Below are 15,467 nucleotides of genomic sequence, written 5' to 3' on the forward strand. Positions count from 1 at the left end.
GCTAAATAGTTGTATTATATTTGCATTATACATATTTGTTTCATATAGTTGGCTAATTATTAATATTGAAGTACTACATATTGCTCATGAGACATATAATCAATCTAGAACATACAAGCGCATTATATACACCCTGTGGATAGCTTATAACCTTTGGTAGACTTTACTTCATGTTGATGGGCATTCCTTTGCAGTCACACCCAGATTTCAAAACGGAATGGCTACCACCTAAAATAGCACCTGCAGCATAATCACTGCGCTTCATTGCACTTATATACCAGTAGATGGCAGTAGACCAAAACATGACTGTGCACCTGATGAAAAAACTGCACTGACTGAAGATAATTTGTCTATGTGTATGCACCATCACGAACAGACTACTGTTGCCTGACATTTGCATACATTTACATTGGATGGCTTCTTCTGCATATCACTGTTCTCTATGTTTCACTATTATATTATGTTTCATAAATGATTATACGCCATTCAAATACAAGTTTAGGTGGACATGCAGTGAAATTCTATTTTGTGCTACATTTGAAGGTTTCACATTTTGTCCTGTTTCGAGAGATACAATGAAATAGAGATTGAGTCACGTCCTTTGTCGTAAACCCTTTTAAGTAAGAGATAATGTATAGTCGTTGGTCAGAATAGGAAAATAAGTCCCAACAGGACGGATCCTGATGCACATTGGAGGCCCATTACATGGCCCGTTCAAATCTTAAAACCTATATTTTACAAAGTTTTAACTTGTCTTATGCGGTTACTTTGCAAAACGTTAAAAGACATCCCTCCAGAATACCTCTTACTCACACCGTGTTTCTGGTAACCCTTCACCTTTTAAAAACGTTTAGTGGTTAATTTTGATATCAAACCAAACTTAATTTTGATTTGTAACGTTGTATTTATAATCTGTGTTGGCAATGACATGTAACTTTTATTTAGTACATTCTGCTTTGTTTTTAGTAAGAAAATAAAGCTCTTCAGTGGTGAATTGGCTGAGTTGGCACACCTCCATGATGCGACATAATCAGGTTAGGCTGCATGCGTAGTCAGAAACTTTGTCACAACACACATATTTTAAGGGTAAAGGTGACAGTATTCAGCACGTGTGTTTGTCTGAAGCAACATACATTGACTAGGAATCAATCCTAGGTCAACTGATTGCTAGGCAACAATGCTACTCACTGTATCAAGAATTGTAAGGATGTGAGGACTATTAATGAACTATTGAGATGAATCCATAGCAATAGAGGCAAACCTATCTCCACTGAATTCCGTGGCAATAGTGACTTTGTTTATGAAATGTGCTGCATTATCCAAGGCTCGGTATATCAACATAACAGTAAACCACAAACTGCTACAATGTACGATAATATTACACATGTTGGGGCTGCTTAACTGTGATAAGGTCTAATAATGACATGGATGAAATGTCTTAAGCTTCTGACATGTGGGTGTTGCTTCCCGTACGGTTTTCCTTTTCTGTAGGTTGAATGTTGCACAATCCATAGACTGGTGTGTCATGTGTTTGTCACAAGGATATCCAAACGAATCACATCCGTCGAGAGACACCAAGATTTCTCTATATAATTCCAAACTGGGCCAGATCACTCAGCTCCATGTCCCCAAACGCCTCCCAGGGGCACACAATCGCCGAGTCTGATAGAGAGCAGAGTGACAGAACAGAGCAGATAAGAGCACATTCGCTCACATTGCCACTCACTGATACTGATTCTTCATCATGGAAATCCCAACTTACCTCCAAGGCCTTCCATTCCAGGGACATCATTGTCAAACCTCAAATGAAAATGTGAGTGAAAATGAAATAACCAGCAGACTGTACACATGTATCCAGTATATTTTTTAATTTGTATACTATATATAACTGCTCATTATTTAAATTTGTATTGAATTGTTCTGCATGTGTGTTCTTGTGAAAGTGTACGCGGCCTGTGCAGCATGTACAGAAGGCATGCTGTGTCTGCTTGACCCATATATCTACGAGGTGTGGATATGAAATAACGAGACTGTCATTACGAGTTATACTAGTAGGTCAGGTTCCCCTCACTACAATTGAATTAGAGTCTTTGTCTCATTATTTAATAGCCACACATCATATATGTGAAGTGAAGATATGTCTCACCCCTTCTGGCCCGGCTTGGGGACCTTGCTCTTGAACTGCCTTCCCTCCCTCTTCTTGCATTTGGGGGGGCCTGCCTTGGCACCTCCCTCAGGTGCCCCACCTGCAGTCATTTCTGTAGGGATGATGTCAGACATGTGCAGATGATGGTTGTGTCCATCAGCGTCTCCAGTTGCTTCACTGCTCTCTTAGACTGAAAGCACTCAAGTGAGCCATTAGCAGGCAATCAACATTTGTGGGGCGTCGTGCTCAGAATAGGAAAGATGAGGGGGAGGTCTATTTTATGAGTAATGGAAATGCACTATATCACAAAACTGTGAAAACTTTGAGATTTTTTTATTTTTTATTTTTCTATCTCACCTTATAATTTTGTACCAGGGACATGCAGTGAGGTAGTGATAAGCAGTTAGAACTCACTAATTAGTAAACTTATTATGGACGAAAACGAATTAATGACGCTAATGAGGCATAACAGCAAGCCACATTCTTATAGTGTAACTACGTGTTTAGCTGAAACATCGTATGTTAATTGTGACATAATACTTGTTCAGATGTAACACTGTCTAACTGACTGACAAACTCTTTTCATCCTGCTTACCGAGTGGTACTGCCCAGTGCACGTGCCTACCCGCCATTCATTGACTGGAAAAAAAGAGAAATACCCTACTCAGCATGCAGGCATTGCTCATATGTAGTCATTATACAGTATAAAGGTGGCTAACATAATACCAGATCTCTTCTTGATCTTTCCCACCCAGTAATTATGCAGACATTATCCATTCATTTGAATCAAGTCAGGTTCAGGTATTACAGCTTATTATATGTTATATATTACAAGTAGTACCAATGTACTAATACAGGGTTGATTCTCTCCTTTTTAGAAAAGTGATTTATAATGTATGTAACAATAACAACACAGTATGTATCACACTGAAAAATGTTACTGTATAGCTTTTTTTTTATAAATAATGAATGAAAACTTAGTATAGTTTCCTGTCACCCTAGATCATTTATCTGTCTGTTTCAGACCAACTATCAAGCCTATCTGTAAAAACACCAAACAACAGAACATCAAATAATATCAATGTTTGTCCCCACAGAAATTGTATTCTTGTATCTAGTTAACCATCATGAGAAGGAAAATGAAAGAACTGCACTGCAAGTTGCCAAGAGGCACAGAGTAGATAACTGAGTCTCTTACCTGACTTCCAAAGGTTGGTTTGCTGTTAAAGCAAGGATGGTCCTCTCTGTTTGCTACAGATATCTTGCTGTGTCTCGTTCCGCACTGGGATGTATAATATATACCTGGGATGTATAATCCCGCAGTTATATCACAACTAGTTAGAGACGAGCAAAAATGTGGGTCGTGGTCTGAGGGCTTTTAGCATCACAAGACATGGAGTTCTCATGTTCTCACTCACTGATTGGCTGCATGTAATTACGTATGGAGTACGTGAGCTTGAGCAGGTATTTAGCCTAGTGAACTGAGCCATGTTTAGAAGTAAGGTCATTTGTTTTTGTCTACATGTCTTCGGGAGTGTCTGGTTGGTCATGTAGGCCACGTATGAGTATCCTGATGGTACAGAAAACATTCCTGAAATAAACCCTACAACATGAGCCCTTGGTAACACATACATTACATGTTAACATGTCCTAATATAAGGTCCTACCTTTTGTGGGTCAGAAATATTATCGTTCCACATTTATATAGTGTAATGGTACCAGAAAACAACTGTGTGAAGTGAAATGCAGAACCCCAATCAAGTGAATATCTGTGCACTCAGTTCAGTCCTTCCATTGTTGATGGTTAAGGTAAGGCTGAGTGGCTGTGTGACATGGATCATTGCTCTGTGTTACATGGGCTGTGATCTAGCACAGAGTGGAAGCATGAGGAGAGCACACAAAAGACCACAGCACATGAGACATAAAATATGGTTTGAAAAGAAAACAGATGAAATATAATAATTATAATATATAATATAAAATATAATATAATAATTAGGTATGTATAAAACAATACAATTGTAGAGATTTTATTTTATTATTTTTAGACAGTTCGTATCTACTTGAAAGTGTTCTTAAGGTTCATAGACTCACCAGAACTGTCAGGGAGCACATTACTTGACCTGAGTCATACACTGAAATGATCAGGTCATGTAAATGGTATATGCCTATGCCTCCCGTCATCAATTCTCATGACCATGTCATTTTACAATCATCAATAATGTCCAAGGATTATCTCAGCTCTCAGAATGTTTTGTTGTCAGCTTATGTCACATACTGCTGAGATGTCATTGCATCATGTTGTCATGGCCGTTGTTATCATGTTGTCATGGCCAATTATGTAACAGTTCACTGACTGTCACAACTACGTAAAACAAGATATGAAATCTGAAATGCATATGTAGTCTTATGATGCAGGGATGAATTAAGTATTACTGAATATCATGGTTAAATACGACAGAGCAGCTGTCCTTAAATAAAACTGCTTTATAATTGCTATGATATCAGTGTGTAGACTTTTTGTGTGAAATTGTGAATCAATTGAATTGTGATGGAAATGTCCAAATAATGTATTCTTTCACAATTCTATCTGGTTTAAACTACAGAAAGTCCCAGTGGCAATACCATACTTTTATGTTGTCACATAAAACTGCATCACTATATAAAAAAAAGTCTGCTCACAAAAAAAAACTGGGCGGTAGAGACATTGTGTTTTTAATCACGTTCCCTTATGTGATAATGTTACTCAAAATCTGTGGGCTATATGGAAAAAAGGGTCTGCATGGTAATATAATAAAATATGGCAGAGGAGGAAGAACTCGGAAGAACTGCTGCCCAAGTCAGGTCCTTAGGGGCTGCTGTCCTAAATGATCTTTATCCCTCTGCAAGCTATCATACATGGTCTACTTCCCAACAGAATGCTCTGGAATAGACCCATCCCAAGCCCGAGTTGACATCCAAAGAACGGCAGAACTCAGGAGCAGAAAAAGCCACTGAATAGCAGCCCAGAAGAACACTGGCTAGGGACCCCTTGTTAAACGATCCCAAACTGGGCAAGATCACTCAGCTCCATGACACCAAAGGTCCCATGGGCAAGAAAGACAGAGTCGGCATATGCATTTACAGGGTATCTCTGTTGCATGTCTCACTGTATATATATATATATATATATATAAATAATAGGCCATAGAGGCTTAGTATTCAAAGATAAATATCCCATCCATAATCCATCTCCACCCTTCACCTTGTCTGGCCTTCTTCCTCCCTGCAATTAGCCAAGGCTCTGTTTTGCTAATCTGCAGATCATAGATCGGGCACCCACACAGAGGTTTAAGAGACTGTAGTGTCTGTTTCTAAAGATAGCATCCCAAGCTAATCTGGTCAGTGGGTGGTCATGAGGACAGAAGAAGCAGCGCACTACAATCATTTCTGTCCGCATTAATCTATCTGCCTTTTTTTGCCCTATGAACTTCTCTCATTATGATTTTGTTGTGATGGTCTTCTGGACAGTGTCCACACCATTTCAACATCCATTGACAATTTCACAGGCAACAGTAAAGTTTTGATGTTTCGCAAGTTAAATCAATTGCTCACATTGAGGTACTTTGTCAGTCTGTTCAGCAAAAAAGTTCCAACCCAAATTGATGTCTAAATTTAAGATGATTGTAACTACGATGTACAAAATCACTGCATACAAAGGTTAATCAACATCATTAAAAAATGCATGTTCAAATATAAAGGCTTAATAGATGTGTTCAACATCTATTATCGCATTTAAATACATATCCAGGCCAAAGTTAAAAAGATGAAAATCCTCAATGATGAGGAAAAAGTATAGTCGTCTATATTTTACAGTACATGTAAAAGGTATTTGATAGTGTTCTGTTCTATTTATTCTTGAATTGTTTTAGTGTGCTCTTCAAGTCCCAAAATTACTTTGTATATTAGGTACTTTGTGCACATTTACAGTGTGCACATTACGAAGCAATGAAGTCCATGGGCACTGACAAAACATTAAAATATTTCAGAAAATTTGTCTCAAAAAATCAGGAAAAGTCTGTATGTTTTCATGGCTAATAAATGACCTGTTGACATACTGCTGTCCCTCGTCTAATGTTAATCTGACATTTTTGTAGCAGACCACTGTGACATAAGTGCTTGGCTTGAAGTCATGCTTATTTCCTCGTAGTCTTTACGTTTGAGGTTATGGCTGATCCTCTAAAGAGCTTACAGGTCGCGGCCAAAATTTCAATCAGTATAATGAGGTGAGTGTTAGCTAGCTTTGTTAGCTCCAAAGCCTTAATGCTATCCTACTCAAACAGACATGTTTGAATCAGCCAAAGAAAAAGTTGTAAAGTTTTTGTTTAAGGCTTTTAAGGGTATATGAAAAAAGAATATACACAAATGACAAACCAAGAACTGAACCACCAATCAAATGTCATTATGGCACAGATCAAAACACATGGAAATGTCCAACTCTCACAGCAGAGATATCTCTACTTGGTCACTGATGTGCCTTTTCAGGGTAATTGAAGAATGAGTCACATTTCAGTATGTGATTGCAACCCAAATGTCCTGTCCAGTTGAAATCCTGTGCAGTTTTGAAGTTAGTGGGTAGGTCCTCAATGCATGTCCATTGCATGTCCATTGACTGAAAATGTGAGGACTTATTTTGTTTGGTAAAATGTTGCATTGTCTATTTACAAAGTCACTTCATCTTGGTGCATAAGGCACATCCATCAGTCATCGTAATCTGGTGTTTTACGAGGACAGTCAAGGCTTTTTGTATCCATTGATCTGTTCTTGATGCCTGTTCACCCAGGCACAAGGGTTCACATCCAACTTCAGGCAATTACGCACCCATGGGTTATTTTGGGCCCCATCCAAAAATTCCTCAAGTGAAATATGACCTGTAAGAGAACACATTTATTACCATTCTTCACTCAATATTGCTGACATATCACAGAGGCTTGGAACTTGAGTATACTGCATAGAACTGGATAGAGTGAAACTGACTTCATACTATACAGGGTTTTGCGCAATTACAATAACTTTATAAACAACTAAACGGGCCTACTTACCGTCACCGTTTTTGTCTATGGTATCAAACAGTCGGTCACATACTTCATCGACAGTGAGAGAATTGCCGGATGCATCAGCCATTTTCCCCTGCTTCATCTTATAAATAATCTATAAAAATACGCAATTATATCACAAAAAAGGAAAAGACCAGTTTAATGTTTATTAAAGTGCATAGGCCATGCTTAATCTAAACAGAAAGTTCTATATCACCAACCTTTATGATCCGTTTTAATTCGTGTTTGTCTAAACGTCCGTTCTCGTCGTGGTCAAAGACTTTAAAAGACCATCGGAGTTTATCCTCAAGTTTTCCACGCAGAACAAGATGTAGAGCAGCTACATATTCAATGAAGTCTAATGTGTCGTCCTAAAATGCCAACGGAATTGCAGTTAAGTATACACCCTTTGACAAAACTAGTTTAACGTTAAGAGTGAATAATACGTTTAACTCAAACTAAAGTAAGTAAAGTAAAGTTTAACAAAAGCGCTAAAACTTACTCCGTTCATATCGAATGACCGAAACAAATTATCCATGTATAATGATTCTGGAGAGTCGTCGTTTTTTATTCCAAATATTTTCTTGAATTCGTGCAAATACAAAGAGCCACTGGGACATTCCATAATAAAGCTTTTGTACAGAGTTTGTATTGCTGAGATATCCAATTCTTCTTCTTGGGAATCCGACTGCCCCATGGCAAAAAAAAACGATTTATTCTTCTGTTATGAACGTGAAAGGCACTATTGTACCTCATTCAGGCACCGAGTCAATTCAACTACCTGTCTTCATTTTCAGGCAATGTACAGCGCTTGATGTTCTGTGCCGTAAGAATTACCCTCCTTCTAGGGGTGGGCGGATCGATATAAGTATCGATACTATCGATGCCAACGCTGGTATTGGTATCGGATCGATACAATTGTAATGGGATCGATCATTTAATTTAATTATCTCCTCTACGTTCACTATACTTTGCTCGTGTCTCCTAGACTCCCCTACAATCCTGGGCAAACGCTGCTCTCATATCACGCTTTGCTCTTCCTCCGCCTCATGCTGCTCTGCTGTGATTCGTTGTCATGCCGTCACGTGACTCATTGACGCAACACGTAGAAGAGCAGCGTCGCACATTGAATGAGAGACATGGCTGAGAGGAAGCAAAGCGCTGTTTGGAGCTATTTTACATCAGAGAATGATTCTACTGCAAGTTGTGACACTTGCAAAAAGAGCATACGATATTGTGGCAACACTACCAACCTCCACAAACACCTAAAAACACATCACAAGGAAAATGCCGAACTACTAAAACGGAGAGAGGAGGAAAATGCACCCAGACCCCCGGCACAGAGAGTTCGTTGGCCGAATCTTTTCAGAGAGGCAGACAGTACCCAGGTAGCTTATAGTAAGAGTAGGCTAATAATATTTTAGTCATGTCATATATATATATTCAGTATTAGTAGTGTGATTGCTCAAACATAACATTGCGAAACTGAGAACAACCTAACTTTAATTTTTACATTTACACCTATAGCTACATGTCACCTGTCCTGCGTGCCCTTTTAACATTAGGCTATGCTCCTGCAAATGTGGAAAGTCCGCGTTTATTGATAGGCTATTAGAAAACAAACGTGGATGTTTTTGAGCAATCACACACTTTTGTTGTCAAAGTGTAGGCCTATTATAGCAACCCATTGAGACGTGTTATCTACAATCCCAAACCAGAAAAAGTTGGAACAATATAGGCCTATTAAATGGACATTAAAAGCGAAAACAGTTATTTGTAAATTCTCTTTGACCTGTGTAGTATTGAAAACAAAGCAACAGCACATTATTTGATGTTTTAACTGATGAATTTGATTGTTTTTTCAAAATAAACACTTAATTCAATTTCAGTGTTTGCAACACATTTAAAAAAGACTTAAAAGTTGTTTAGGGACTACAGACACCAAATGAGAATACATTTCAGGTGTAACTTTGTCCCTTTTGTCCCTTTGTCCCATTCGTCCAGCAAACAAGTCTTAAAGCGAGCATTAATGCAGGGTCCCCCTTGTCCCATATTGCATTTCAAAATGCTCCACAAATTCTCTTTTGGGGACAAGTCAGGACTGCAGGCATGGCTAGTCCAACACCCAAACACTCTTCTTCCTCAGCCATGTCTTTGAAATCTGTGCTGAATGTGGTTTTGCATTGTCTTGATGAAAAAAAAAAATTACATACTGTTCTTCCCTACACAAAAGTATTTTTTTAAGTAAAAGTATCGTATCGGTATCGGTATCGGCGATATTGACCCTATAAATACTTGGTATCGGATCGATACCAAATTTTGCAGTATCGCCCACCACTACCTCCTTCCACAGCTCTGTCGATGGGCGTACAAGGAGGAGGCAGCATTGGAATGTAAACCCCGGATTAGTCCGTAATCCACTCACCCGTATGAATACTTCTCAATTTCCATCGCTTTCTACATGACAGCAACATGATGAGCACTGCTCTTCTTTTAAAGGTAGAGGTGAGTCAACTAAGGTACAAAGTCATCATATCGATAAATCACCGCATCGAAAAAAAATAGTTACAGAGATTACACTTTTAAATAGGAGGCTACATATATCAGATCAACGCGAAAGCATGAGTTGCTCATTACATAGTTAGGCGGTAAGATTTGGAATCGATTTTGCAACTATATACAGTTATGGCAAGTGAATAAGTAAGCTACTTTGCATATAACGGTGCTGCACTGCAGATAATGTCAAGGAATGTGCATGTCTCATATTGTCTTTAAAACTTCCTCTAGCGTTTGATAATATAGCCTAACTGCAAGTAAAGCTGTGGAGATTGGCCTACGTGATGGGCCTACAGTGAGTCCTAATAAATCTCCGTTTGCATTATTCATGTTGGGTAACTCTTGACATTAATCCCTAACATTAAACTTGGGTGGGTGATCTTGAGTGTTTGCAAGTATGCAGCTGTACAATTCACAAAAACTATTTAAATTCACGAATTTATGTGGATCATTTAAAAAACATTATTCACAACATTCTTATTATACTTTGTTTCTAGCGAAACATTTTAAATTAAATAATTAAGGCTAGTAGTGATGTGGTAAGAATTTAGCTATGATTACTCAGACCTTCTTCATATCAATGCAACACCTGCAATTGGCGTCTTTCATGCAAGGTTATTGTAGGCCAGTTGTCCTAAACCAGTCTATCCTTAGTTGCCCTGATCTTATGTGCCTTTTGCTGGTGCTAGTTAAGTAAGTGCATTAGTCACTCCAGGCTATCCCTCTTATTAAGATTAATTAACAATTAAGTAGTACCATGCCCTGGGACAAGCCTGGTTTGTCCCAGAGCATGGTACTCCTTCATTGTTCTACTTCATTGTTAGTTCATTGTTAGTTAATCAGTGCCTGATGGAAAAATCCTGACCTCACCCAACCCCATCTCTCTCTATCTCTTTCTCTCTCGCTCTCATTGCCATCCACCCCATCCACCCCACCCACCCGACCCCCACGCACCCACACACACACACACACACACTTTATTGTTTAATTGAAAACAGAAAATAAAGGTGTGCTATAAGAACATAAGAACATGATTAAATAACAGGTTCGTGTCAAAGGCAGGGCACTTTATATTCTTCCAATTTTAATTGACTTTTCAGCATATTGAAACAGGTCTTCAATTATGTGGAGGCGTGAGAGATATTAAATGTTATGTACAGCGACTTTAATGAATCTTTGGCAAGCAAATAATGAACATTTTCAAACATTTGCACAAATGTGAGCTATTTCACTAGTATGATGTTTAAACCAATACAATCAAGTAAGCTTGATGAAAATTGAAGATAAAAAAATCTTACTTTTTTAATGAGAGAAGGCTGAGGGGAAGTCTGCTGTCCCTTGGAATGTTTCATTAGCAAACAGTTTCTATTAATACAGGGAGTTAAGAACAGGGGTTCATAATTCATGAATATTTAACATAATTCATTGATTAATATTTCTCCTGGAGTTTTGTTTCACCCTTTCCAGTTGTGGGCTCCACTGTTCACTCAACGACTGGAATCCATCAGTATGAAGCACCAGAGAGGGCAAGGCCAGAACAAGTACCAGCATGATAGGCTTCATGTGATCCAGGCATATTAACTGGATATAGAAGGCCATTATTGTCCTAATCACAAAGCAATCTGCCCTGTGAGTCTTTGTAGGGGCCATCTGCCAACACCTGTGTCTCAGAAAAAGGCACTCTTCCTTCTGTGCTCAAGCACCCAGCCTGAAGGGTTCATATCCAAACGTAACATGTTGAGGATCCAGGGGTCCTTGTGTGCCCCTTCCAAAAACTCTTCTAGAGTTATCTGACCTGAAGAAAAAAAGTGTTATTTCAAAGCGTATTCATCCATGTTAGTGCCAAAATCATATCTTTATGATGACCCAGCTAGTGCTTTTTTCGGTCATACATCATATTTCTGTAAATTTAAACCTATTAAAACTGAATATGAAACAATTTGCTTAGACTTCCACACTTGACAAAAATGAAGAAGTCACTTTGTGCAGACAAAATTTTCAAGGGTATCCTTTTAAATCAACACACTTACCGTTTCCATCAACATCGATTACTTTAAATATTCTCTCACAAACTTCATCAACAGAGAGTTGGGGTGGCTCAGCATCCTTTTTTGATACCCTCTTTATCCGATATATACTCTGAAAAGAAATTTAGAATATTGACATCTAACTTTGTTGTATAAGCTAATATAAAGGATGTTTATTGTCAATATCAACATGAACATGTACTAGAGAGAACAATTTAAGTAATACAACTAGAAAAGTCTTACATCAATGATTGCCCGAAGTTCTGTCTTGTCGATGAACCCATTACCATCTTTATCATACACTTTAAAGGACCATCTCAATTTATGCTCCAGATCTCCTCTGAAAACTAGATTCAGCGCAGCTACAAACTCCAGGAAATCTATAGTATTATCCTGTTGGGAAAATATGACATGTCTTTACAGTGCAACAGCTTGATACAGGAAGAATACGAGAGCAGAGTTATTCTCACCCCATTCTTGTCAAAAGCTCGAAACATATTCTCAGCATAATCTGATGCTTCTCCTGTGGCATCTACCCCAAAAAATCGTTTGAATTCATGAAGAAACAAAACCCCACTTGGACATTCTGTCACAAACTTCTTGTACATGTCCTGCAGAGCTGCAACATCTATCTCCTCACTCTGCTCAGTGGGCTGGGTTTGACCCATACTTGGTGCTGTCCAAGGTGCTGAAATATCACTATCGCTACGTGTAGTATTGTCCCGCTGCTTATTTTAAAAGGCAATACACATTTAATGTCTTGGCTCATTCTGTCTGGCCAGATCCACCAGTGGCTAGCTGGTTGCTACTTTAAGGGGTAGAATAACAACAAACCCAAATCTGAGACTTCCGCTTGTCTGGTATTAGATTAGCACTCCGTGCCCTATAAATAAACCCTAATGTATTAGGGAAACCCTCTTCTTGAGCCAGATAATCCCATTACTGAGCTAAATCCAAAGATTCTCTCCTTTTGCTTTCTATTTCTTTTCATTTACTTTTCTCTACATCTCATCCCTCACTGATATTGCAGTGCTGAGGTTCCAAAATGACATTAAATGACATTACAGGCATTGTGTAGCACATTCCTTAGATCATGGTCCACAGAGTGAGGGCATTCATGCTTAAGGGAGCAATTCTCTCTAGTGGGGATTGCTTGCAGCTTTGTGACTGCAAATCTTCTTAATAAAAGCTACAGACAATAGATAAGTCTATTAGAGGAGCGACTGGCCCAGGACACTACATTAAAAAAGCGCATAAATGTCTTCAAAATTAACTCTCTTTCATAGTGTGTACCTTGATCAAATAGTTCTTGCTCAATGTCTCTGGAATTGTGAATGACTACAGTACATAGATCTCTATAGAGATAGGAAGCAAATGAACCCTGAAAATATGAATACAAACTGAAAAAAATACTAAAAGTGACATTTGAATATGCAAATATGCAAATATGCGTGACTGATAAACATATACTACCCAAGCCAGTGACGATTTCATACCTGGTGAATTAGGGTCATCCTTCCATTAAGTGAGTAGGGGCTATTTGAGAGAGAGGGCAGGTTTTGAGGGAAAACATGACAAAATCTGAACATGAAACGAATAAACCATGCTCGTGCTTAAAAATAGAAATCATCATTGTCATACTGCTTATAATGTTCAAAGCCTTTAACAAAACTACAAGTTTGACCCTAAATTGACTCATTTTACGATTACTCTATACGTTAAACAAATACTGATGTCCAAATAGAGTAATGTTATCTATTTTATTCAATGTTGTGCGCTCAGTGTATGTGGTGAAATTTCGCCTACGTTAGACACTCTCCTCTCTCTGTCATGCGTCCTCTCCTGTCTGGACCATACCTGTAAAATGTAGTTTTTTCCTTGTTTCTCATTTCTCAGATACATGACACTAAGGCCCAATCCCATTTCTAATCTCCACCCCTACCCTTACCCCTACCCCTTGGCCCTCGCCTTTTCAAACGGAGCAATAACGTAGGTGTAGGCGAAGGGCTTGAAACGCTAGCCCTACGAATTGGGATATCCCTTCAACAATTACGTACGTCATCAGTACCCTGCGTCAGCTGTTACATAGGCACTCTGAGATTCCTTTGAATGAAAAGTGCTTTAAAAATAAAATGAATTATTATTATTATAACCGGAGAGCGACAGCTGTCACTCACCAGACATAAACAAACATGGCGCCTGCAACTGTTGTGGCCGCACCAACACTATTATTTACTGGATTGTTTACAGCCTACATTCCATCTGATGTTTTGCTTGTGTAATGTTAAATTCAAAGTGACGAGGTTATGTCTGCGATAACAAACCACTCTTCAGCTAGCTAGTGTAGCTAGTACTCAATGCCAGCTAATATCTAACTTAGCCAATATCAAATTACGATAGGGCACTAATGTGTCCACATATCTGCTCATACATTGCCTTTTACACACTATAGCACAGGTCAGTTATGAATATAAATGCATGTTGATATAGGTTTGATTGGTAATCAACAGACAGCCCATAAATGGTCATACAGTATAGCAAGTGAAATAGCAATCAAGCTACTAGCATAATGCTAACCATTGTATTTACAATTATTTAACCAGCAGACTCAGGCTTTGAGGTACCCTAACTAGCATTATTATTCTCTTTACACTTAAAACATGGAGGGTGGGTAGAATATAATTTAGTCTTTAAAACTTTAGTCTTTTAACACTTTAATAATAAAAATAATAATTAATTGAATTTATAGAGCACTACATTCAGCTGAATCTCAGAGTGCCACAGTAAAAAAAAATGTTAAAACAAACTATAATAAAATACATTTTCAAAGAAAGAAACAACTCTAAATAGAAAGGTTTTTAGGCCAGTCTTAAAAGAGTCCAGTGTCTGTGGACTTTAGACCTTGAACCTGACTGTATCATTTATAATAATAATAATATAATGGCAAGCAAGGGTTAGTGATAACTTGCTGAAATGCATAGTTTAAATAAGTAGGCTAGCCTATTTTTTAAACACACAGTGGTCGAGCATAGCCTAAGTTTGAAGCACACCGTTAGCACACCGCTAGGCTAGCCTATGTTTAAAGCACACTGTTAGCACACCGTGGGCCTATGTTTATAGCACACTGTTAGCACACCGTGGGCCTATGTTTAAAGCACACCGTAAACACACTGTGGGCCTTTGTTTATGGCACTGTTAGCACACCGGGGGCTTATGTTCAAAGCACACCATTAGCACACCGTGGGCTAGCCTATGTTTAAAGCACACCGTGGGCTAGCATAGCATGGACATTTCCTTGAAATAAATTGGCTTTAATGGTCATCCAATCTGAATTTGATGGAAATGAATGCCTTCATATTGTGTCGAATTTGAGCCAGCAGTGTTTTCTTTTGAAATATGTTGAGATTTGTACTCAGGATCATGACCTACACCTTGTCTATAGTCTGCCTGTCATGTTACATTACATTAACATTAAGAAGGTTATTTGGTAGTGTGAAGGCTATTCGATAATGACTAGTTATCTTGTTTTGGCACTGATCCTCTCTAACCTGAGTCTGCTAACCCCGTCTGTCACCTTGAGACCTCTTCCAGTACCAGTTTGCCCTGTTGAGCCCGAGGGTAATCAGCGGGTCCAAAGCCCACGGTCTGCCCTGTTGAGCCCAA

At 38.6% G+C, this 15,467-nt stretch overlaps 3 protein-coding genes across 3 annotated transcripts; all 3 read right to left on the reverse strand.

Moving 5' to 3' along the window:
- Positions 1–1,585: 1,585 nt before the first annotated feature.
- LOC308369182 (retinal cone rhodopsin-sensitive cGMP 3',5'-cyclic phosphodiesterase subunit gamma-like) lies at positions 1,586–2,778 on the reverse strand (the record flags this gene model as incomplete). Its single annotated transcript, XM_080843526.1, has 4 exons — positions 1,586–1,662; positions 1,763–1,800; positions 2,147–2,258; positions 2,742–2,778. The coding sequence occupies 4 exons, from the start codon at positions 2,776–2,778 to the stop codon at positions 1,586–1,588; spliced, it is 264 nt and encodes an 87-aa protein (XP_080699652.1).
- A 4,141-nt stretch (positions 2,779–6,919) lies between these two features.
- Positions 6,920–7,918, reverse strand: LOC308369094 (guanylyl cyclase-activating protein 2-like; the record flags this gene model as incomplete). The annotated part of the gene is made up of 4 exons (XM_080843433.1): positions 6,920–7,056; positions 7,228–7,336; positions 7,443–7,592; positions 7,724–7,918. The coding sequence occupies 4 exons, from the start codon at positions 7,916–7,918 to the stop codon at positions 6,920–6,922; spliced, it is 591 nt and encodes a 196-aa protein (XP_080699559.1).
- Positions 7,919–11,444: 3,526 nt separating this feature from the next.
- On the reverse strand, positions 11,445–12,472 carry LOC308369089 (guanylyl cyclase-activating protein 2-like; the record flags this gene model as incomplete). The annotated part of the gene is made up of 4 exons (XM_080843427.1): positions 11,445–11,572; positions 11,808–11,916; positions 12,048–12,197; positions 12,275–12,472. The coding sequence occupies 4 exons, from the start codon at positions 12,470–12,472 to the stop codon at positions 11,445–11,447; spliced, it is 585 nt and encodes a 194-aa protein (XP_080699553.1).
- Between the last annotated feature and the right edge of the window lie 2,995 nt (positions 12,473–15,467).

This window comes from Sprattus sprattus (assembly GCF_963457725.1).
Source record: "Sprattus sprattus genome assembly, chromosome: 8".
NCBI lineage: Eukaryota > Metazoa > Chordata > Actinopteri > Clupeiformes > Clupeidae > Sprattus > Sprattus sprattus.